Raw genomic sequence first — 24,137 nt, 5'->3', positions numbered from 1 at the left:
AGGAACTGGAGACTGAGAGTGGCCTTCAAGGATTTCAAGGCCAGGAGCAGTGGCTCATGCTTGTAATCCCAGCATTTTGGGAGGCCAAGGTAGGAGGATTGCATGAGCTCAGGAGTTCAAGACCAGCCTGGGCAACGTAGTGAGACCTCATGTCTACCAAAAATACAAAAAATTAGCTGGGTATGGTAGTGCGCACCTGTGGTCCCAGCTGCTTGTGGGGGCGGAGGTGGGAATATCACTTGAGCCCAGGAGACTGAGGCTGCAGTGCACCCCAGCCTAGGTGACAGAACAAGACCATGTCTCAAAAAAAAAAAAAAAAAAAAAATCCTCCTCCTCACAGGAGAAAGGTAAGCAGCTTATCTAAATACACAATAAAATGTAATAGCTGCTAGATATAATACAGGCCCTACACAGGATGCATCAGGAAGGAAAAAGGAACTAATTCTAATTCTGACCAGGAGATACCTTCTTAGTGGAGATGGCATTTGAGTTGAAACAGGAAGGAGGACTAGAGTTTTGATAACAGTTTGGGAAATGGCGTGAGTAAAGACACGGAAGCACATGTGGGCAACATTTGAAAGAGCAGAGGGAGTGGCAGGGGATGGGGAGAAGTCCTGGATGGCTACGTGGAGGAATTTGGACTTGATTGGGAGGAGGAGCTCTTCAAAGATGACTACACGCTTTTCCTCCCTCACAGCTGAGAGTTGTCAGGCATTGGTTTGGTTCAGTGATCATCAACAGGCTGGCTCCCCAGGGGCAGAGATTGCTTTGCCCAGATTATATCCCCAGTGCCTAGCTCAGTGCCAGGCACATAGCAGGCACTCAAGAAATACTCACCGAAGAAATAAGCAATACATTTCACATAATAACTCTGCTTTCTGATTATATGGTACAAAGAAGAATTCTGAGACTCATTCCGAGCACCAGCAGTGCTGCTGTCGATGAACGGCGTCTGGGTGGTTGTAGGCGAGGGCACTGGGGTTAGTTGGCTAGGTTTTGCCATCCCTGCTCTAGATGATCCATCTGAGATGGCCCCTGCTGCACTGCAACCCTCAGAGAAGACAGACAGTCCAGAAGAGCTTCAACTATCAAGTTGCATTGTTGGGAGCTTTCAGATGTTAGGATGTATTCATGTAACTAGCAGGCCTTGGTGTGGGTGTACTGCTGAGGGCCTGCCTGCCAGTTCTGGGGAGAGCCTCCCTTGTGGACATCCCCTGAGAGCACTCACTCAGAAATGGTTACAGGTGGGTTAGAAACAGGCAAATGAAACGATAGTGTTCGCAGTCAGGCTATAGGGGCCCATAGTGAGGAGACAGTGCCTCGAAGCGGGCGGCGGAAGGTTGATTTCACGTTCTGCTAATTGTGCTGAATGCCAATGACACAAGTCTGTTTTATGTTGTGAAAATTCATCATTATACCCCTAGGACTCACACTTTTCAGTATGTATGCTATACTTTAACAGTTTACCTTAAAAAAAAAAAAAAAGTTATAATAGACGAGGCAGGAGAAGCTGCAGCAGGTTTTAGTCAGATTTTCGCAGGTTGCAATTCTGTCTGTTCTCAAAAGGTGGCCGTGTTGTGCCACTTGATAAAATGCAAGACCAGAGAACAGGATTCCTTGGATTCCCAATGGATTCCCAGCTCCTCCTTGAGGCCTAATGTTGATTTTTTTTTTTGGTTTTTTTGTTTGTTTTCTTTTGAGACAGAGTCTCGCTCTGTCGCCCAGGCTGAAGTGCAGTGGTGCGACCTCGGCTCACTGCAACCTCTGCCTCCCAGGCTCAAGCAACTCTCCTGCCTCAGCCTCCAGAGCAGCTGGGACTACAGGTGCGAGCCACCACACCCGGCCAGCTTTTTGTATTTCAGTAGAGACAGGGTTTCACCGTGTTGCCCAGGCCAGACTCGAAATCCTGAGCTCAGGCAATCTGCCCGCCTCGGCCTCCCAAAGTGCTAGGATTATAAGCATGAGCCACAGCGCCTGGCCAATGCTGCTGATTTTGATCATCCTACCTGTCTTTATCTTTGAATCCAGATCATTCCCTCCTAATTTTTGTCCTAAAAACACCTTTAAAAATTTATCTTGAGCAACCAAAGCCATGTACTGGTGATGTTTGAGGAGAACATCACTGGATCTCCAGGAAATGACTGCTCCTACCTGGTGCCCTGAACATGAAATACTTAATGTGTGTTATCAGCAGATGTCTCCATGAATCATTCTTCGAGTTTGGAATAGGTCTTGCTGAAATGCCTCAAAATTGAATCAGGCAGATTCTTAAGAATAAACAACTGCAAATTTGCAATAATTTCAGTATGAAGGTCAACCTGTTTTTGTCCTCTTATGAGAAAAAGTTTATATGTTACTATTTACCCAGTAAGGGTATAACTAAAACTACTTTTTAAAAACAGGCACTATAAATAAGTTATAATCAATTCATATTTCAGAACACTAGGTAACTTTTTTAAAAGTGAGATAGATCTATATGAACTGCTATGGAGAAATCCACTCATATCATTAAGTGAAATACCATAAAGTATACATAAGGTATAATCCCACTTATATAAATCCCAAAAAATATATAAAACCGTATGTGGGTAGGTATACATTTATGTATACAAAGGCATTGAAAAATGTCTCCAGACTTTACCAGGGATATTTACCAAACTATTAATAACAACTGCCTCCTGAAAGGACATAGGCCTAGAAAGGAGTGGTAGTGTTTGGATTTGAACAGAAGGTTTATATTCATGTATGACTTGTATGGTTTAAAACTTTTTTTAGGCCAGGCAGGGTGGCTCACACCTGTAATCCCGGTACTTTGGGAGGCCGAGGCAGGCGGATCACCTGAGGTCAGGAGTTTGAGACCGTCCTGGCCAACTTGGTGAAACCCTGTCTCTACTAAAAATACAAAAATTAGCTGGATGTAGTGGTGGGCATCTGTAATCCCAGCTACTCAGGAAGCTAAGGCAGGAGAATCGCTTGCACCTGGGAGGCGGAGGGTGCAGTGAGCCGAGATTGCGCCATTGCACTCTAGCCTGGGCAACAGAGTGAGACTCCGTCTCAAAAAAAAAAAAAAAAAAAAAAAAAGGCTGGGCACAGTGGCTGAAGCCTGTAATCCCAGCACTTTGGGAGGCCGAGATGGGTGGATCACGAGGTCAGGAGATCGAGACCATCCTGGCTAACATGGTGAAACCCCGTCTCTACTAAAAAATACAAAAAAAACTAGCTGGGCGAGGTGGCGGGCGCCTGTAGTCCCAGCTACTCGGGAGGCTGAGGCAGGAGAATGATGTAAACCTGGGAGGCGGAGCTTGCAGTGAGCTGAGATCCGGCCACTGCACTCCAGCCTGGGCAACAGAGCGAGACTCTGTCAAAAAAAAAAAAAAAAAAAAAAAAAAAATTTACAAGTACATTTATGAAGTCATTTTATTTAATCTTCCCAACTACACTTTGAGGCAGGTTTTTTTGTTTTGTTTTGTTTTGTTTTTTTAAAGCAGAGTCTTGTACTGTCGCCCGGGCTGGAGTGCAGTGGCACAATCTCGGCTCACTGCAACCTCTGCCTCCCAGGTTCATGCTATTCTCCTACCTCAGCCTCCTGAGTAATAGAGAGGGCTTTCACTATGTTGGCCAGGCTGGTCTCAAACTCCTGATCTCGTGATCTGCCTACCTTGGCCTCCCAAACGGCTGGGACTACAGGCATGAGCCACCGCACCCAGCGGAGGCAGGTTTTTTTTAACCCCCATTATATAGGTAAGCAAACTGATACTCAGCACAAGTAAGTGACTTGCCTTGGCTCACAGAATTCGCTGAGAAGCAGAACTGACATTTTGAATCCAGGGCTTCCAAATCTGAGGCCTAGGGCTCTTTCCACTTCACCATAATATAAAATAGACCTGTAGGTAATACCTACAGATTTGACTGTCTTTTCTTTTCTTTTTTTTTTGAGACAGAGTTTCATTCTTGTTATCCGGACTGGAGTGCAGTGGCACGTCTCAGCTCACTGCAACCTCTACCTCCCTGGTTCAAGCGATTCTCATGCCTCAACCTCCCAAGTAGCTGGGATTACAGGCACCTACCAACATGCCCAGCTAATTTTTTTTTTGTTTTTAGTAGATTTGGAGTTTCACCATGTTAGCCAGGCTGGTCTCAAACTCCTAACCTCAGGTGATCCGCCTGCCTCAGCCTCCCAAAGTGCTGGAATTACAGGTGTGAGCCACCACACGCGGCCTGAATTTATTTTCTTATCGCTTATTTCTAAAGAGCCATTTGTTTAAGCTGGGTTTATAAGTGGCCTCGGTCAGCCCAACTGCTTTTATGAGGCGCAGCTACTTCTGCCCATCCGAGGTAAGGTCTGTGTTGCTGTTTTCTCAATGCTTCATGTCCCACTCCTCCTGTTTCCTTTTCCTGTTCTCTTTCCTCAGGGAGCCTTTTCATAAGCTGCTGGCCCAAGGCCTTATCAAGGGGCAGACATTCCGCCTACCATCTGGACAGTATCTACAGGGAGAGGAAGTGGATCTCACAGGTAAGAATGGCCCGTCCAGTCCCATCCAGGTACTCCCAGAGAGCCAAGGCCAGGCCTGAGAGCTAGAGCAAGCAGGCATCTGCCTCTAGAGTGGGGCAGGATGCGGGAGAGAGACCCGCTGGCCATGTGGTCTCTAAGCCTCAGCTCCCTCTTGGCCTGCGCCCCCGAAGCCTGGTCCTGGACTGGCCGTCTGCTCCTCTGCCCCAGCCCCCTTCAGCCCAAGTGCCACCTCAGCTTCTGGCAGGGTTTTCATTTGTATGTAACAGAGTCAATTGGGGTATCACCTCCCATCCCAGACCATCTTTGAAAGCCCACCTCAGGGACAGAACCCCCAGGCCCAAGACACATTCTTCCAGAACTGGGGTACTCCCAGTGTTTCTCCCCACATGGTCTAGTGGCATGTTTCAGAACCTTAGGGGGCAGCACTCTGTTTACTCATAGCACCCCAGAGCAGCCCCCTCTTAGCATTTCCCAGTAAAACACCTCCCCCTGACTCCCCACCTCCCCCTGACTCCCCGAACTTCCCTCCTGTCCCAGCTGTCGTAAGCCTTTTCCTTCCACTCTGCATTTTCACCCTTCATCCTTTACATTTCACCCTTCATTTTCACCCTGAGGATCACCAGATCTTCAGGTTCCATGGTGAGGATGTATCACGTGCACCCAGCACACACGTGGAATATGTGACATGTTAGAAAACAGGTAGGGGTGAGGCGCGGTGGCTCATGCCTGTAATCCCAGCACTTTGGGAGGCAAAGGCAGGCGGATCACCTGAGGTCAGGAGTTCAAGACCATCCTGGCCAACTTGGCAAAACCCCATGTCTACTAAAAATATAAAAATTAGCCAGGCATGGTGGCATGCGCCTGTAATTGGAGCTACTCAGGAGACTGAGGCAGGAGAATCACTTGAACCCAGGAGGTAGAGGTTGCAGTGAGCCACGATCATGCCACTGTACTCCAGCCTGGGCAACAGAGCAAGACTCTGTCTCAGAAAAAGAGAGAGAGAGAGAGAGAGAGAAAACGGGTGGAGATATGCGGTATGTATAGCGACAGCTGTAAGAAACCCCCAGCACTGTGACTATTACATTTAGAAAAACCAGTGCAGAATGGATGAGATTAGGTCACACAACAACCCTGTAAATGGGAGGCAGCCTCTCCAGGTAAACATTAGAGACAGGGTTTAGGGAAGCAGTCAATGCAGTTACCTCATCAAAACAAAATATATCAAGGTTTGTAACGGTCCGTGGGAGAAAAAGAAGCTGGAGAAGCAGAACTGGCAGTGTTTCTCCAGCATGGATGACAGAGGGAAAGAGCTAAATTCAGGTGCACATAGAATTCAGCTTCACAATTAGTGAAGTGTTCTTTGTAAGGGGCAAGGCTGCCCATGTATAGCTGTGCAGTTTGTGCACTACACAAAAGAACCAAGCCAAGGCTCTGATTTCAGTAGGGCCTGAAATGCAGCCATTTGTCAAGTCATACATTTCAGGGCCACATCTGCCAAAAGAGGGTGACTTTTTCTAACTTGTCAACTTCTCTGCCCAGAAAGATACATTTTTCCTAATTTGCACAACAGTGTTTTAAGGTCTAGACACAGCCTGGGTCAGAGTAGAGGGGGCCAGTGGTTCCCTGAGTCTCACTACAGCCTGGATAAACCTCTAGGACTTCAGTCTCCCCTTCTCTGCTGTCATGGGGTCAGGCAGTATTGTGAACATCTTTTCTCTTCACACGTTGTCTTGCCTACTGGGTGAGAATACTTTGATCAGCAAGGGCAGGTTTCTGTCTCCTTCATGGATGTAACTCTCATGAAGTATGGAATTGGCTTTTAGGTCTGTACATCAGTCCCCTGTTAGTTTGGTTGCTGTTGGAGTCAGAGATTATTTGGCTGGGAGGAAAAGAAATCCACCCAAACCCAGTTGCAGGAAATAGAGCTAGGCCCTACTGCCCATAGGAAGTCACCAGCCACTCCTTTTTCCTTTTCTCCTCAGCTCTCTAGTTCCTAGTTCTTCCTGCTACTCTCCATTCTTCTGTCCTGTTCTCCTTCATCTGCCAGACTTGGATTCTGCTCTCTGCAGTTTCAATTTGACAAGTGACCTTGGGTAGATACAGTGGCAAATCTCGCCCCATCTCCTTAGGACCTGATGGTTCCAGTGCTCAGCAACATGGAAATAAAGTTTCTGTGTCTCTTAGCTCCAATTTGTGAGATAGAGGCTTAGCCTTGCCAGGTGCCCTTACTAGTCCTCTCCAGTAGGGCTTGGCAACAAGGTCACCTCATCCAAATGTGGCCATTTAAGACCTCTTCCATCAGCACCATCTAGACCAGTGGTATGTGAGTAGGGCAGGAGACAATTCCAAAGAACAGGGTATGGGTGGCTGGCACCACAAAGGGACCACTACATTTACCATGAGCCCGGTAAGTAAATTCCATATGCCCTGAGAGTACGAGATCATGTTTTGGTGACTGCAGCATGGATGGGACAGGTCAGGCTGCCAACTTGCATGAGAGACCCTTGATCCATCAAGAAAACGGCAACGTGTATGAATTTTTCAAAATTACTTTTTACTTTCCTTTTTTGTGTATAAATAATTTACTTGTAAAGGGGGAAATTGTTTTACAGAAAAAGCTGGCACAGGCCGTTATAACTGTACTGTTTATTCATGAAGGTTTGTGAGAGGAAGGTGGGCCTCATTCATTTAAAAATAAAAATATTTTTATAACAATACAGAGGGAGAGAAAGCGGCTTGTTAAGTGAATTAGTGTGATTCTTCAAATGGACACTTTCCATCGCTCACCTAGTTTTTTCTTATTGACGCTATTTCTGTAGAAGCAATTCAGAATCACACATACCATACCTATGGATTGTTTTGGCATCTAGGTTCCGTTCCTGTTCATGCAAAAACGAAAGAGAAGTTAGAGGTGACGTGGGAGAAGATGAGTAAGTCCAAACACAACGGGGTGGACCCAGAAGAAGTTGTGGAGCAGTATGGAATCGACACAATTCGGCTCTACATCCTTTTTGCCGCCCCTCCTGAGAAGGATATCTTGTGGGATGTGAAAAGTAAGTCACCTTCCTCTTCCTGACCTGCTTCCTTTGTGATCTGCCCTGGACTTTGAAGGAATTTGAGGAAGGAAATGTCTTTGCTGAAGACAGTAGTAGAGAATTCTAGGAATCAGTTCCATAGAGCAAGTAGCAGCTTGACCAGCATCCTGCAACCACTCTTAGACGGGTGTTGACAAAAGTAAGCGAGCCTCAGAATCATGTGGAAAACATGTTGCAGATGCAGACTCCACTGCTCCGCCCATGCCTGCTGACTTAGCCTCCAGAATGGGGCTCAGCAGGTGGCCTTTGAACAAGCTCAGCGGTGATTCTGGTGCACCCTCTACAAGGACCATGCTTTGAGAGTGGTTTCCTTGGAGACAGACTGGCTTCTGAGCTACTCCTAGGCCTGCTATAGTCCCAAGAGGCCAGTTCCCTCTTTCTTGATGTACCCTGGAAGGTTTTTTCTAGAACAGTGTCATTCTCCCTCACCAATCCAGAAAGCCCCTGGAGGGGCCTGGGCCTGGTGTTACCTGTGGCCTCTCAGTCACCCACAGCACCCTCCATCTCCCCGTTTAGGGGAGATTTGTCTCTCCAGAGTTGTTTAGCACTAAAATGACATGAAGTAAAATAATCTTGAGTATCTGGCTATTCTAGAATAAACCCGTCCAACAGTCATTCATTTTTACTTCATATGATCTGCCCTAAGTGTTGTTGTGGGAAGAGGAAGTCAGATGCCTGAAATCCTGAGCTTTGTGTGAGGTATGCATGCCATTTGAGAAATCACTGTTTATTTTGATGTACTGTGGCTAGTGGGAAGTGTGGTCTGGAACAGTGGTCACAGATGCCAGTCCTGGAACTAGCTGCCTCAGAATCACTGGGGGGCTTGCAAAGCACAGACAGGTGGAGGTTCTGGCTCCCACCCCTAACCCAGGGGACAGGCTCCAGGAATCTTTCTAAGAAGCCTCCCAGAAGGTTCTGCTGTGCATTCAGGCTTGAGGATGCCTAGCCTAGTGGCCAGAGAGTACAAGGACCTGGACTGACCCTAATTTGGCTACTGGTGTAACCCAGGGCCACCAAGTAAAGCCAATTCAGCTTAACCAGAAGATCAGATCAAAAGCTGGATTGGACGAACTTGTGTAAAATATGGAAAACACACATACCTGCAAGGACAGGGATTGTGTCAACGTACTTCACAGTCTACAGCAGCGTGGCTGCAAGCACAGTCACGCTATCCAGCAGGAGTCAGCGCTGTCTCCCAAGCACCATGTTAGCTCCATGGCATTTTTGTCCCAGCAAGCTTGCTTAATCAAGGCGGCAGGGCACCAGGGCTCATCTTGACCAAGCTTCTGAGCTCATGACCGTTGGTGGGTGGCACTTTGAGTGGCCCTGCCATCTAGTGCCCTGAATCTGGGTGCTAAAATGAGATAGAATTGGTCCTGGTCTGAATTCTCAGGCACTGAAAGCCAGGGAGGATCCTTCAGCCTGCCCTCAGAGGAATCCATTAGGGTGCAGTGAAGTGTCGCATCAATTCACAGGTGCTTTTCTCCGCGTAGTTATACCACGTCCATCACCCTTATGTTGTGCACTCTCTCTTTCTCATTTACTGATGCTGAGTTCAGCTGATGCTCTTCCTGGGGTGCTGAGATGGCAACAACGACTGTGGGCCTTGACAACTAGGTTTATTGAGGCCAGGGCTTCTGGGAAGGCTCCCCAGCCTCAGCTGCTGAGTGACAAGGAGAAAGCCGAGGCCAGGAAGCTCTGGGAGTACAAGAACTCCGTCATCTCTCAGGTCAGAAACTCCCCAGTTCCAGTGGTTAACTCTGTAACCAAGCACTCTTTGGGAACCTTTGCCTGTGGTCTTTGCGGCCCTCCCTGCCGTGGGGTAGGCCACTGTGGGTCTTCCTTTCTGGCGATGGTGGTCCTTGCTTTGAGTGATTGGCCTTGCTGTTTTGGGTAGTTTACCAAGGTGGATCACCAGTGCATACGTTCTAATGCAAAGAGAGGCCCTCAGGAAATGGCTGTCTGATGATGTCCCACATTTGTCCATCCTGGGTCTCAGGAAGCTGCCACTTTCCATGTTTCCACATTTAACACATCCAAGCAGAGAACCAAATCCAGGATCACCCTGTCCATCCAGGATGACACCGTATGTGTTACATTAACAGAAACACAGTTTTAGAGTTGACGGGGGCATTCAGAAACTGTCCTCTGTAGCCTCCTCGTTGTACAGATGGGGACAGAGATGAGGTCCAGATATCTCGCCTAACGTCACACAGCTAGTGAGGAACTGAGCAGAGATTAGAATCCCAGTCTTCCACATAGCCAGGACTTTCCCACTCAGTTACTTTGTTACACAATATCCATGTGAACTATTGTGGGTTAACTTCTGCAAATCTGAGTCATTATAATGGGTATCTAATATCCCAAATTCTTCTTAAGCTGATTTAAAAAAAAAAAAAAGTATGCTGATTCAGACATAAAGTTAATCAGCATCACTCATCTGCACTCTGATAATGAGGACGATAATGCATGGCAGGCTTTTGCCTCTCTGGTTTATATAACCTGAAATGGCCCTGGGTCCAGCATGTTCTCATTTGTTGACACTTCTTCCGCTTTATTTCTCTCCTCTGTACCCTCTCTGTATGGAGGAACAGAGCTCCCTGAATGAATGTAGGGGTCTGAGTGATGCCTGAGCGATTGAATTCATACCACATATTTTCTCCCTGGATTTGGCAAATTCTTCTGTTCTGTCAGATAATAGAATTGGGTTATTTCAACAAGTTGGAAACTTTTGACATCCTTAAAGATGTGTAACTTTTCTGTATTCTTGCCTGTAGTCAAAATGGAAAAGCACAGAAATATGAAAAAGCTGACAAGTTGTGTTAATGTTCTTATGTTGACCGTACACTTCAAAATGTAAAATTGACTGGGCCCAGTGGCTCACGCTGATAATCCCAGCACTCTGGGAGGCCAAGGCGGGTGGATCACAAGATCAGGAGATTGAGACCATCCTGGCTAACACGGTGAAACCCCATTTCTACTAAAAATACAAAAAAATCGCCTGGCATGGTGGCACGCGCCTGTAGTCCCAACTACTTGGGAGGCTGAGGCAGGAGAATCGCTTGAGCCTGAGAGGAAAAGGTTGCAGTGAGCCAAGATCGTGCCATTGCACTCCAACTTGGGCGACAAAGCGAGTCTCTGTTTTTAAAAAAAAAAAAAGTAAAATTAACCTTCTCCCATAGACTAAAAACCATGAGTGTGAAGCAAAGCCACATAACCAAGCAGAAGTGACATCCTTTACTCCTGTTTTCTGTTACGTTGAGTTTGTCCATCAGTGGGTCCTGCCTCCTATTCATGTCACTAGCATTGTTTTTTGTTGTTGTTGTTGTTGTTTTTGAGACGAAGTCTCGCTCTGTTGTCCAGGCTGGAGTGCAGTGGCACAATCTCGGCTCACTGCAACCTCACCTCCCAGGTTCAAGCAATTCTCCTGCCTCAGCCTCCCGAGTAGCTGGGATTACAGGCATGCGCCACCACACCCAGCTAATTTTTTGTATTTTTGTAGAAATGGAGTTTTGCCATGTTGGCCAGGCTGGTCTCGAACTCTTGACCTCAAGTAATCCACCCACCTCGGCCTTCCAAAGTGCTAGGATTACAGGTGTAAGCCACCACTCCCAGTCACTAGCACTGTTTTTCTAAACACCTACTATGAGAACCAACAGTATCCCAGATATGTGGAAGAATAGTCTTCAACAGTGGAAACAGTGTTGACTTTGAATTTTAAAAATATTTGTGCAGATGAAACATAGCGATTATTTGAGATAGTAGATATATTTATAAATATCTTTGCATCCAATTCATTTTCCTTTTTTTGTTTTGATAATTTAGTCTTTTTGTGGAAAACTTAAAAGAATTTGGAAATAAGTGAATAACTGAATCTTTACCAATAGGTGACCACCCATTTCACAGAGGACTTCTCACTGAATTCTGCAATTTCTCAGCTGATGGGACTCAGCAGTGCCCTCTCGGTAAGTGGCCTGTCCTCTCATTTGCTGGTTGCAGAGGAGGGAGGGAGAGGTGTGGCAAGGGGTCCCACAGGGTCCCAAGAGGGACAGAGAGCACCCCCACTGTGTCACCACCTAGGTGTGGCTTGATTATCTTAAGGAAACATTTTTCCATAGTCACAACCTAGTTTTATTACTGGAAGTTTCTTAAAGATTTTCTGGTCCAAACCCCCTTATCCCCCAATATTTTACAGATGAGGACATTGAGGCCCAGGGAAGTTAGATGACATGTCTGGTTGATTAGTGACAAATCTAAGACCAGACTCAGGCCTCCCTGTCTTCTGGCTCTTCACACCCTCGCTGTCTGATTTCCTGAATGAATTGTGATACCTCCTCAGCATCATTACATTTGATATTCATTTAACCTGGATGGATCAGGATCATTCTCACCAATGCCAAAAGTCAGCCTTTTCAGTATGGATTTTCTCCTTGCTAAGTGTGACTGCCATTTTTCTTGCCAGGGAAAGGACTTGTCAACAAATGTTCTTAGCTATTGGACAACAAAAGCATTCATTAAAGCTATTAACAAATGCTTTTTTAAAATGAAGTCCTCTCCAAGCTTTTAAGACCAGTGGGGGCCAGGCATGGTGGCTCATGCCTGTAATCTCAACGCTTTGGAAGACCAAGCTGAGAAGATCATTTGAGGCCAGGAGTTCAAGACCTGCCTGGGCCACATAGAAACTAAAATAATTAGGCCGGGCGCAGTGGCTCACGCCTGTAATCCTAGCACTTTGGGAGGCCGAGGCAGGCGGATCACGAGGTCAGGAGATCGAGACCATCCTGGCTGGCATGGTGAAACCCCGTCTCTATTAAAAATACAAAAAAATTAGCTGGGCGAGGTGGTGGGCGCCTGTAGTCCCAGCTGCCCTGGAGGCTGAGGCAGGAGAATGGCGTGAACCCAGGAGGCAGAGCTTGCAGTGAGCCAAGATCACACCACTGCACTCCAGCCTGAGTGACAGAGCGAGACTCCGCCTCAACAAAAACAAAACAAAAAAGTAAAATAAAATAATTAGCCGCATGTGGTGGCATATACCTGTAGCCCCAGCTACTCGGGAAGCTGAGGCGAGAGGATCGCTTGAACCCATCCTGGGCAACAGAGTGGGAGACCCTGTCTCTAAAAATAAAATTAAAAAGATAATTTTAAAAAAGCAAAATAAAGATAAAAAAGAACAATGGAAGAAATTTCAAATTTGACTACATAAAACTTGACATTTTCAGTATGTTAAAAAAATTATAACATATGTCAGACAGAAGGTTAATGTCCTTAATAGGTAAAGCACTCTTGCATATTCATATGAAAATACCTAACCAAAAATGGTCAAAGCATATGAAAAGATAATAACTCACAGAAGATGACATAGAAATAGCCAATAAATTTGTGGAGAAAAAAAAATCTGCCTCTCTAATTATCATGAAAGGCAAATTTAAAACAAGGTGCTTTTTTTAAAAAAAAATATCTGTCAAATTTGCTGAGAATGCTTTAACATAACTATTTAGGGCCAGGCACAGTGGCTCATGCCTGTAATCCCAGCACTTTGGGAGGCCGAGGCAGCAGGATCAATTGATCTCAGGAGTTTGAGACCAGTCTGGGCAACATAACGAGACCTCATATATAAAAAATTTAAAAATTAGCCAAGTGTGGTGGCATGCACCTATAGTCCCAGCTACTCAGGAGGCTGAGGTGGGAGGATCCTTTGAGCCCAGGAATTTGAGGTTGCAGTGAGCTGTTTGGTGGCACCGTACTCTAGCCTGGGTAACAGAGTGAGACCCTCTCTCAAAAAAATGAAAATAAATGCATAATTATTCCCTATGATTGCGAAGATGGCAAAATAGACTTTTACACACCAGTGATAGCTGTGGTTGATGTAACCTTGCCAGGAAGCACTCTGGCTGTCAGGTTGATTGTGTTATATCCTCTGATCCAGGAGTATTTGTTGCAGATAATTTATAATCAGAGACTCAGAACCCCAAATGTCCTCTGATGGGGGAATTGGGAAATGACTGATGTCGTATCAATAAGAAAGGAATGTGCCACCACCATTAACATCATGTCTTGAAGAATACTTAATATCAGAAACTGTTTATCATATAATATTAAGTAAAAATACATGACACAAGGCCAGGCAGAGTGGTTCACACCTGTAATCCCAGCACTTCGGGAGGTCAAGGCAGACAGATCGCTTGAGGTCAGGAGTTCAACACTAGCCAGGTCAACATGGTGAAACCCTGTCTCTACTAAAAATACAAAAAGTTAGCTGAGTGTGGTGGTGCACACCTGTAAACCTGTAGTCCCAGGTACTCAGGAGGCTGAGGCAGGAGGATTGCTTGGACCAGGAGGCAGAGGTTGCAGTGAGCTGAGATCATGCCACTGCACTCCAGCTTGGGCAACAGAGAGAGACTCTGTCTCAAAAAAAAAAAAAAAAAAGATACAAAAGTGTTCATATGAGCTGGGTGCAGTGGTTCACACCTGTAACTTGAATTTCAGTTTTGGGAGGCCAGGGCACCAGATGGCTTGAGCCCAGGAGTTCAAGACCAGCCTGAGCAATATAGTGAGATACCTCATCTCTATGAAAAATAATAATAATAATTTTTAAAATTAAAAAAAAGTGTTCATATGGTAAGAATATCAATCCTGAAAATGTTACATGTGTAATAAGCATCTATATACATATTTTTGCATTTTTGGAGACAGGATATAATATACCTTTTTTTCTAGGTTGTATAATTATGAGTAGTTTTTCATTTCCTGTGTTTTCTGTGCTGAATGTTAGTTTTTTAATCAGAAAAAATAAAGCAAGAAACTGAAATGAAACTGTAATGAATTTCTCTTTTTCCATTCTGGAATTTGAGAAGTCCTTAATAATAACACACAGAGCTAAACACAACCATGTTTGCTGGAATTGACCAAAGGTGTTTAAGAGAATAGGGGTCCCTGAGTAGGGTAGAGAGTCCCCCCTGCCCTGGGTGTTTCACAGTTTAATACCTTTGAGCAGGTCTCCATGCATTTATCTGGGGACCTACAGCGCAGAGGAAACCTAGCAGAGTGGTTGAGAGTTCGGCTACAGTATGCCTGGGGGCAGATTGCCCTCCCTCGCTGATCCTTAGCTGCTTCATCTGTCCAATGGGGTAAGAATACCACCCTCAAAGAGTGGTGAGGACTAAATAAGTTAACATCATGTATTCATTGTTGCTGCTGCTGTAGTTTTTTTTTTTTTAAGACAGGGTCTCACTGGCCCAAGCTTCAGTGCAGTGGTACAATCATAGCTCACTATAGCCTTGATCTCCTTAAGGAGATCTTAAGTGAGGTCTTAAGTGATCCTCCCACTTCAGCCTCCCAAGTAACTGGGACTATAGGTGTGCAACTGTGCCTGGCTAATTTTCTTTTGTCTTTTAATTTTTCATAGAGATGAGGTCTTGCTATAGTGCCCAGGCTGGTCTCAAATTCTTGGGCTCAAGTGATCCTCCTGCCTTGGCCTCCCGAAGTACTGGGAGGATAGGCATGAGCTACCATACCTGGCTTGCTGTAGTTTATCTTAGTGCTATCATTAAGTAGGGGAAGTTCTTTGTCCCAAGCAGAAATGGATGGCAAAGGGAGTTTCTTCCTACCAGCTTGTGTCTCTGGACTTCAGATACATTAATGGTCTTTCTTACCTGTGCTTATTTTTATACCTCAGTCTTCTTACTTTTTTTTCTCTTCCTTAGCAAACCTCTCAGAGAGTCATTCTCCATAGCCCCGAGTTTGAGGATGCTCTGTGTGCCCTGATGGTGATGGCTGCTCCAATGGCCCCTCACATAACCTCAGAGATCTGGGCAGGTACGTGGCAGAGTCCTTGTTTGACCAGTTACTACTAACTAGAATTTGCCCAAGCCTCTTTCTGAACATCATTTGGGACTCAGATGTCCTCAGATATAGAGTCCAACATTTGGCATCTATACTCATCAGCCTCTCTGTGCTGTACTCTGAATGGTAGTATTTCATCCACATAGTCACCCCTACCAAAAGAAAAGACATTTCCTTGCTTTGAATAATGTGTCCAGACTAATGTAGGTGTTGATGTTACCACCTCAATCCCTTCTTGTGACTCAGCCCCCCAGTATCCACATACTATGACCTACATGGTCTTTTTAAGATAGAAACTCATGTTTAGTACCACTCTACAGATGGAAATTAAGTTATAGGTCTAAACTTACACTGTAATTCAGCACTTTTCACCAATTATTCCTAATCTAGGCATCAAAGCAGGCCTGACTGCCTGCTTGAATTTCAGCCTCTAGCACTCTCTCCACATCATTGGAACATTAGCCTGGACAAAACCAAGACTTCACATAATCATCAAACTGGGATTAGGCCAAGTATATAGGGAGGGGCAAAGTGACACGTAATTGAGCTCCTGAAGGATCATGCATGGGAAAGTCTTCAGATGTTTCTAGAAATAGGTCATCTGAAATGCATGTGATCTATCCTAATTAAATTTACTGATGTGGTGTCACAGAGAAGAAATGCATGTTGTTCAGTTGAGCAAACCACGAGTCTCAGTGTGAGCTTGAGTGATAAGAAGAATTTGAGGATTATGTGAAATTCCCACCACCCAAGCAGCTTTATGCCTACAGGAGATGGGTGGAAACTGCAGTAGGATTTATAGTTGACAGAGTAGTGCCTCTCACAAAGCCTTGTTTATTGCCTTCTACTTTAAAACATAGTACTCCTTGTTGATTTAAGGGAATCGCTGGGAATTGGGCTCTACCATCTCCCTAAGAGTTGCTTCTTAATTCTGCAGGAGGAGCAGTGGTTCCTTTTTCTTTTTAGCTAAGATGAGACTGTTATTTTTCCAGGGTCCCCTTTTTTACAGTATAAGTGTCTCTGTCAAAAGGAAGTGTTTCTCATCCCTTGAGGAAGAGCAAATCTGTTTTAATTTGCTTTCATTGTAAACCCATGAGCTTGGTTTGGATTTTTATCCTTTTTGATATCTAAAGCCACTTTAAAATTAAACTTGTTCAGCCAAATACTGAAGTTTATGCAGTGGGATGATTTGCCAGCCAGTTTTGTGTTTATGTACCATATCTACAATTTCTGACTTTAAGCATCAACCAAAAAAGTGTAAAGGGCTTTGGAAATCAGGAACTAATTCTAAAAACTGGGTAAAGATTTGGATGGGTCTGACTCTGAAGTTTCCTCTGGATTCATTCTTTGCTGCTTGCAAGACTGAATCAAGGTCCAGTTTACTTTAGCAGGAAAGAGATGTGGTGTAGCTCCCAACAGATTTTGCCCACTTTATATGCTTTAAGACATCCCGATTGAGTACAAGTGTATTTCATTGTGTCTTAAGTCATCTTCTGGGTCTTTCCAGTTACTCTTTTAGTTACCCTTTTTAAACCAAGCTTTTGCAACTCCTGGCCCCCTCCAACAGGTGGCTTAGTTGGAAGAGGTCAGAGAGTCCTGGGTTGAGTGTATCCAAGATAAGTTTGAATTCTGTAATGAATTCCTGTCTTTCCATTCTGGAATTCGGGAAGTCCTTAATAATAGCATGCAGAGCGAAACACAACCACATAGCTTAAATACTCCTACCAGTCAGTGTCAGATGCCTCTTTCATAGGGGTTGCAATTTTAAGTGACAATGAGGTAGTGCAACTGATTTACAGTACGAGGGGAATGAGAGAGGAGGAGGAGAAGGCAATTATAAGGATTTCACGAGTTGAGCAAGGTTTTAAACGTAAAGACGAAGGACGTGAGGAAAGATGGGAAGAACTGAAATTGTTTTCAGTGGATCTACAGGGGAAACCGTTTTTAAATTTCTCACATTTTGAATCTTTAAGGGAGAATTTTTGAGTCCAGTTTGTGTTTAGATACCTCATACCAGTTAATGAAATCATACCATTGGATAGTCAGAATTGTTTTATCCTTTTTGTTCTAAGGAACCTCTCAAATGAACAATTTTGTTCATATCAGAAGTTCCCCAAAGGGATCACTGTCATTCCAAATTGTCTTTGGAAACTTGTGGCACTTAAAAAGATATGCACAGGAGTTAGGGCTGTAATTAGAAAACATAAAGAAAGGATGTGTTTGTGGTGGAGGAGGCAGTTTTAGGTTGAAAAGACCAAGAAGACCCTGTGAGAGCCTCAACACATCCACAGGTTGGTGCTTGTGGAATTTTGCGTCTTGGTGCTTGATCAAAGTCATCACTGATCAGGAGCCAGACAAAGCCTCTTGATTATTGGCGGACAAAACTAACATAAAAGCAGTTCTCAGGAACACAAGAACAAGGCTGAGGAAGAAGTCATTATGAGATTTTGCAATGGTGACTCGGGGCACAGCGTGTCTCCAAGAAGTAACCAACTGACCACTTCACCCTCAGGGCCAGCTCAGGGACAAATTTATGGGACCTATTCCCATCTTCTCCTAATAGACAAACAACATTCAAGATAGTACACAAGCAGATAGATAGGTCATTAGGCCAGCAGTGTTAGTTGCTAGAAAACAGTTTCACCAAAGAACATTAGAATTCTGATCAAACAACCAAATGTCCAAAGTGGGACCTATTCTTAAGAAAATCAGATAAGTGCAACACTAAAAGCTTCAGTGAAATCCTGGAGTTCAATTCAGCATGAACTCAATTCCCAGCCAAGGGTGAGTGGCACCTCATCCAGGTAGAGACACAAGGGGGTCTCAGATGCGTGCACTGTTTCTGAGTCAAGGGTTCCAGCCAAAGGCAGTGAGGATCTCAGGTGAAATTCTGTGAACCCGCAATTCTATCAGCATTCTCCAGCCAGAGACCACCAGGAACACACCTTCAGATAACAAGTTGGGTTTATTACCAGGGGGAGACATTGGGCATCTCAGTAGGAGGGTATTAGGAAGGACCTGTTATATAATGAATTTGGGCTTTGGTAGAATAATTTGGGGAAAGGTCTCAGGAAGTGAGGATTTGCTCTAGATTGAGTGCTGTCAATAAGTCAACAGTTTTGTGATTGGTATCTTAAGAAATCTTATCTCTAGGGAGGTACACCTGAGCAAGGATAAAGTGGTAATTAGTAAAGAAATAGTAGTCACTCGTATTTGCCTAGAGAAGGGGATGTTTGATATTTTGTGTATTTCACAGTGACCTTGTCTTTGTACTTTGACAAAATTATGACTTGGCCTTGTTTTGGTCTCCTTTTATGTTTTCGGTGTGACTGTCTGATGTTGGTGTTCAGTGAGATCATTTGTGTTGACGAGGAGAATAATATGGCCTAGCTATGCACAACTGGTGAATTTCTTATAACACTGAGGCCCAGCTATAATTGTCAGACCAGTTCCCGATGACAAGGACTGAGAATAGAAGTCTGTTTACCATCACCCTCTAGAAATAAACAGCCACTGTCAGCGTCTTAGTGCAGATCAGGTGGTGGGTGTGGTGGCTCACACCTGTAATCCCAGCACTTTGGGAGGCCCAGGCAGGAGGATCACTTGAGCCCAGGAGTTCAAGACTAGCCTGGGCAACATAGGGAGACCCCATCTCTACAAAAAATTTAAAATTATCTGGGTGTGGTGGCATGTGTCTGTAGGCTCAGCTACTCGGGAGGCTGAGGTGGGAGGATCACTTGAACCTAGGAATTCCTGGCTGCAGGGAGCCATGATCATACCACTGTACTCCAGCCTGGCTGACAGAGCAAGAGCCTGTCTCATAAAACATAAAAAAGAAAAAGTAAAATGATTGTGTTCACTTACCTATGTGTATTGTATTTTGTGTGCACTTATCTGTGTTGTGTTTTAATTGTCATGTCTCTTTATAAAATTTAAATACCCTAAAATTTACCCATTTTAAGTATATACTCAATGATTTCAGTAAATTGATATACTTGTTCAGCCATCACCATGATCAGTTTTAGAACTGGATTTCCATGACCGAAAAAAGGTTCCTCACACCATTAGTCAATCGCACACCCACTCCAACTCCCAGCATGACTAATCTTTCTGTCTCTGTAGTTTTGCCTTTTCCAGAAATGTTATATAAATGAAATCATACAATGTGTAGTCATTTCTGTTTTCTTTCATTTAGCCTAATGCTTTTGAGATTAATCCATGTTCTGTTTATAGTAGTTCATTCCCTTTTATTGATGACTTGTTTTATTGTTAAGCTAGAAGTTATCTTATAACCTGATTTATTCACTTAAATAAATATTCCATGAACGTATTTATTTATGGGTCATTAAATACTTTTCTACAACATCATTTTTTTTTTTTTTTCTTTTTTTGGAGATGGAGTCTCACTCTGTCACCTAGGCTGGAATGCAGTCGTACGATCTCTGCTTACTGCAACTTCCCCTCCCAGGTTCAAGAGATTCTCCTGCCTCAGCCTCCTGAGTAGCTGGGATTACAGGCACCTGCCACCACACCCAGCTAATTTTTGTATTTTTAGTAGAGACAGAGTTTCACCGTGTTGGCCAGGCTGGTCTCAAACTTCTGACCACACGGGATCTTCCTGCCTCGGCCTCCCAAAGTGCTGGGATTGCAGGCATGAGCCACTGCACCTGGCCTACAACATCATTTTTAATGGTCATACAGTTTTCCATTGTTTGAATTTACGCACTATCATTGAACATTCAAACTGTTTATAGTTATACATTTTTTTAAAAAAAGCTAAATAGCTGCCGGGTGCGGTAGCTCACACCTATAATCTCAGCACTTTGGGAGGCTGAGGTGGGCAGATCACCTGAGGTCGGGAGTCCGAGACCAGCTGTCAGACTCTACTAAAAATACAAAATTAGCTGGGCGTGGTGCGCATGCCTGTAATCCCAGCTACCCAGGAGGCTGAGGCAGGAGAATCGCTTGAACCTGGGAGGCAGAGGTTGCGGTGAACCGAGATCGCACCTTGCACTCCAGCCTGGGTAATAAGACTGAAACTCCATCATCAAAAAAAAAAAAAAAAAAAAAAAGTGCTAAATAGCCAATGTTTATGTGCAAAATTATTTCCTAAGAACACATAACTAAGTGTAATTCCTTGGTCAGAAGAGATACAAAAGGTTAAGGCTTTTGATGCACATCCTCAAATCAAATTCCAGAAATTCTCTGGGTCTTCTGTGAATATGCCTGAACAGAAACAGGAGCAGATATCATGATTCCAGATGTTATATATGGACTTTTCAATCCCTTTGTGATAAACTCATTCTGCAAACTGGAGTAGCCCAACCTGGGCCCATCCCATGTCTTTGCAATCCTGAGTGAAATCCTGAGTGAAATCACACCTTTGCAGCTGTGAGGATGGCTAACAGGGGCCTATACACCGGGGCCCAGAGCAAGGAGCTATGTCTTACAGGAGCTCAAGCACCAGGCTGTGGTGGTGGTCTCAGCATCAGAGGCCTAGTGCACCCTGTCTACACAGACTTCAGAGAGTCAGTCAGAACACAGAGCAACAGTTTGACCATCTTTGCTTTACACTGGGCTTAGGTCAGTTTCTCAGGTTAGCAAAAAATTAAATTCTCAGTATTTCCAGTTTAACAATATGATATTTAAGAATATGATATTTGGGGTTTTTTGTTTGTTTGTTTTTTGTTTTTTTTTTTACATATAAACTTTTAAAATAACCGCATTAGGCTGGGCGCTGTGGCTCACGCCTGTAATCCCAGCACTATGGGAGACCGAGGCGGGCGGATCACGAGCTCAAGAGATTGAGACCATCTTGGCCAACATGGTGAAACCCCAGCTCTACTAAAAATACAAAAATTAGCTGGGCATGGTGGCGCGTGCCTGTGAAGTCCCACCTACTCAAGAGGCTGAGGCAGGAGAGTTGCTTGAACGCGGGTGCTGGAGGTTGTAGTGAGCCAAGATCGTGCCATTGCACTCCCACCTGGTGACCTGGTGACAGACCGAGACTCCATCTCAAAAAAAAAAAAAAAAAAACCAACTGCATAATTTTCCATGTGTGCCATGACTTAGTGTGTCTAACATTTCACTCCCATAAACAATCCGTCATGGACAATTCTGTGCATAAATCTTGTTCTCACTTCAAATTATTTCCTTGAAGTGGAAAAGATATGAATCTATTTAAGACTCTTGATATATATTGACCAATTATTTTCCTGAGAAGTTATTCCATCTTCCACTCTAGGATCTGTTTTTGAATTGTGCATTGTGCTTCGATGATTTAACTATTGAATTTTTACAGACAGTTTTAACACCTGGCAGGCTAACCTTTCTTCATTTCTTTTCTTATAATTCTTTAACTCTTCTCACCTGTGTATTTTTCTCAGCAAAACTCTGCATAGTTTGTGACGTTTTCCCGAAATCACCATGACAGTTAAATTGAAATGTGGTTAAACTTAGAATTAATTTAGGAAGGTTTCACATCTTTACCTCATCCAAACTTTCATCCCAGCTCATGGTCTGTCTCAAATATTTTCTTTTCTTTTGTATTCTTGTAGACTAGAATCTCTTTCTGCTATATTTTCTGACTGATAACGGCTGGTATATTTTTCTTCTGTAAACACACTGACACCAACATTTGTTTTATTTCAGTTAAGATTTATTGTGAGTTGATAGTCTTCTTAATGGTGTCAAATAAAGGTTAATACTATGGAAATTTAATCAGTTAAGAAAAATATATGTAGACTGATAAACTATAAGAAAGAATTAATCTATTAATCTAATAGATTAATCCAAGTAACTTGAATCCTCTGGAATATATGAGGGAAATAACTCATTATTTTCTTAGTATAATAGATTTTTTAAATCTTTTTAAATTTTTTAAAATTTATTTTTATTTTTTGAGACAGAGTCTCACTCTGTTGTCCAGGCTGGAGTGCAGTGGCACAATCTGGGCTTATTGCAGCCTTGACCTCCTGGGCTTAAGCGAACCTCGTGCCTCAGCCTCCCAAGTAGCTGGGACTGTAAGCACATGCCACCATGCCCAGCTAATTTTTTTTTTTTTTTTTTTTTTTTACAGAGACAGTGTCTTACTGTGTTGCCCAGGCTGGTCCTGAGCTCCTGGGCTCAAGCAGTCCTCCCTCCTTGGCCTCCCAAAGTGCTGGGATTATAGGCATGAGCCACTGCACCTGGCCTACTGTCTTTTTAAAAAGATGTAATTGAGAAATAAAAATTGCATATATCTATGGTGTACAATGTGATGTTTTGATATATGTACACATTGTGGAATGATTAAACCAAGGTAATTAGCATATCCATCACCTCACACATTATCATTTGTTGTGATGGGAATGTTAAACATCTACTCTCTTAGCAATTTTCAACTATTAACTGTAGTCACCAGGATGCACAGTAGATCTCCAGAACCTATTCCAACGGCATACAATTTTTTAAATCTTGATTTACATATTTGTTTTCTGTCCTGATTCCCTACTGATCTCTCTAACAGGTAAAATCCTCTTGGATTTTCTAGGATTCTATGACCAGCAAATAAGGATGCTTTCTTCTTCTAATAGTTATACCATGGTGTCTGATTATTTTCTTTATTATACTTCTTAGAAAACCCTCTGCAGTGTTAAAGAATGCTGGCTACAGGCAATCAGGTCTCATTTCCAGATATAAATGGAACAAACGCCTCCCTGGTTAGATGTGATGTTGGCTGTTGGTTTGGGGTGGATAGTCTCTGTCATGTTAAGGAAGCAGCCTTCTGTTTTTGTTTACCAGCACTCATATTAGGAATGGGAGTTATATTTTACTTAATGCCTGTTGTCCAGTTGTTGAGGTGATGTATTATTTGCTTTTAATTTTCTCTTTTGCCCTTTAGATATGATGTATATTCAGTTCATTGATTGCCTATGTGTTCAGTTCATTGATTGCCTAATATTGAGATATCCTCAGATAAATTCATATTGACCATGGCATGGTAGACTTAGTATACCATTAAATTCTGTTTGGAAAAAAATCTATTTGCAAAAAAATCTATTCGCTGGGGTTATATAGAATTTTCAGGTATTTTACTAACACTAGCTTTTTCTCAATATGAATTGTTAGGTTAGTGAAAGAGGGTTTCACTGACTTCACAGAGGGAATGAGTTGCCTCTGTCTTTTTTTTTTTGAAACAGAATAACACTCTGTCGCCCAGGCTGCAGTGCAGTAGCGCCATCTCAGCTCACTGCAACCTCTGCCTCCCAGGTTCAAGCAATTCTCATGCCTTAGCCTCCTGAGTAGCTGGGATTACAGGCACCTGCCACCACACCTGGCTAATTTTTGTATTTTTAGTAGAGATAGGGTTTCGCCATGTTGACCAGGCTGGTCTCAAACTCCTGACTTCAGGTGATCCGCCCACCTCAGCCTCCCAAAGTGCTGGAATTACAGGCATGAACCACGGCGCCCAGCCACCTCTTTTTACTGTGTTACAAGAGACTTCAGGAGGGTGGTGTTAGGTCCTGACCAGCTGCAGCCATATTATATTCTATTTTGCAGCCTTTTATTATCTTCTCCTTTTTTTATTTTTTTTTTTGAGATGGAGTCTCGCTCTGTCACCCAGGCTGGAGTGCAGTGGCGCTATCTCGGCTCACTGCAAGCTCCGCCTCCCAGGGTTCACGCCATTCGCCTGCCTCAGCCTTCCT

The 24,137-nt window shown here is 43.8% G+C and overlaps 1 protein-coding gene across 2 annotated transcripts in view; it reads left to right on the top strand.

Annotated features, from left to right (window-relative positions):
- The window catches only part of LARS2 (leucyl-tRNA synthetase 2, mitochondrial), a 168,205-nt gene that overhangs the window by 128,886 nt on the left and 15,182 nt on the right, over positions 1–24,137 (top strand). For both annotated transcript variants that reach the window (XM_023231307.3, XM_023231306.3), the window contains 5 exons: positions 4,413–4,513; positions 7,384–7,566; positions 9,168–9,337; positions 11,496–11,573; positions 15,312–15,423. In XM_023231307.3, coding sequence (XP_023087075.1) covers positions 4,413–4,513; positions 7,384–7,566; positions 9,168–9,337; positions 11,496–11,573; positions 15,312–15,423 — 644 coding nt within the window. The remainder of the gene's footprint in view (positions 1–4,412; positions 4,514–7,383; positions 7,567–9,167; positions 9,338–11,495; positions 11,574–15,311; positions 15,424–24,137) is intronic.

The sequence above is a fragment of the Piliocolobus tephrosceles genome, chromosome 2, assembly GCF_002776525.5.
Source record: "Piliocolobus tephrosceles isolate RC106 chromosome 2, ASM277652v3, whole genome shotgun sequence".
In the NCBI taxonomy this organism is placed as follows: Eukaryota; Metazoa; Chordata; class Mammalia; order Primates; family Cercopithecidae; genus Piliocolobus; species Piliocolobus tephrosceles.
This window is presented reverse-complemented; position numbering and strand designations above follow the sequence as displayed.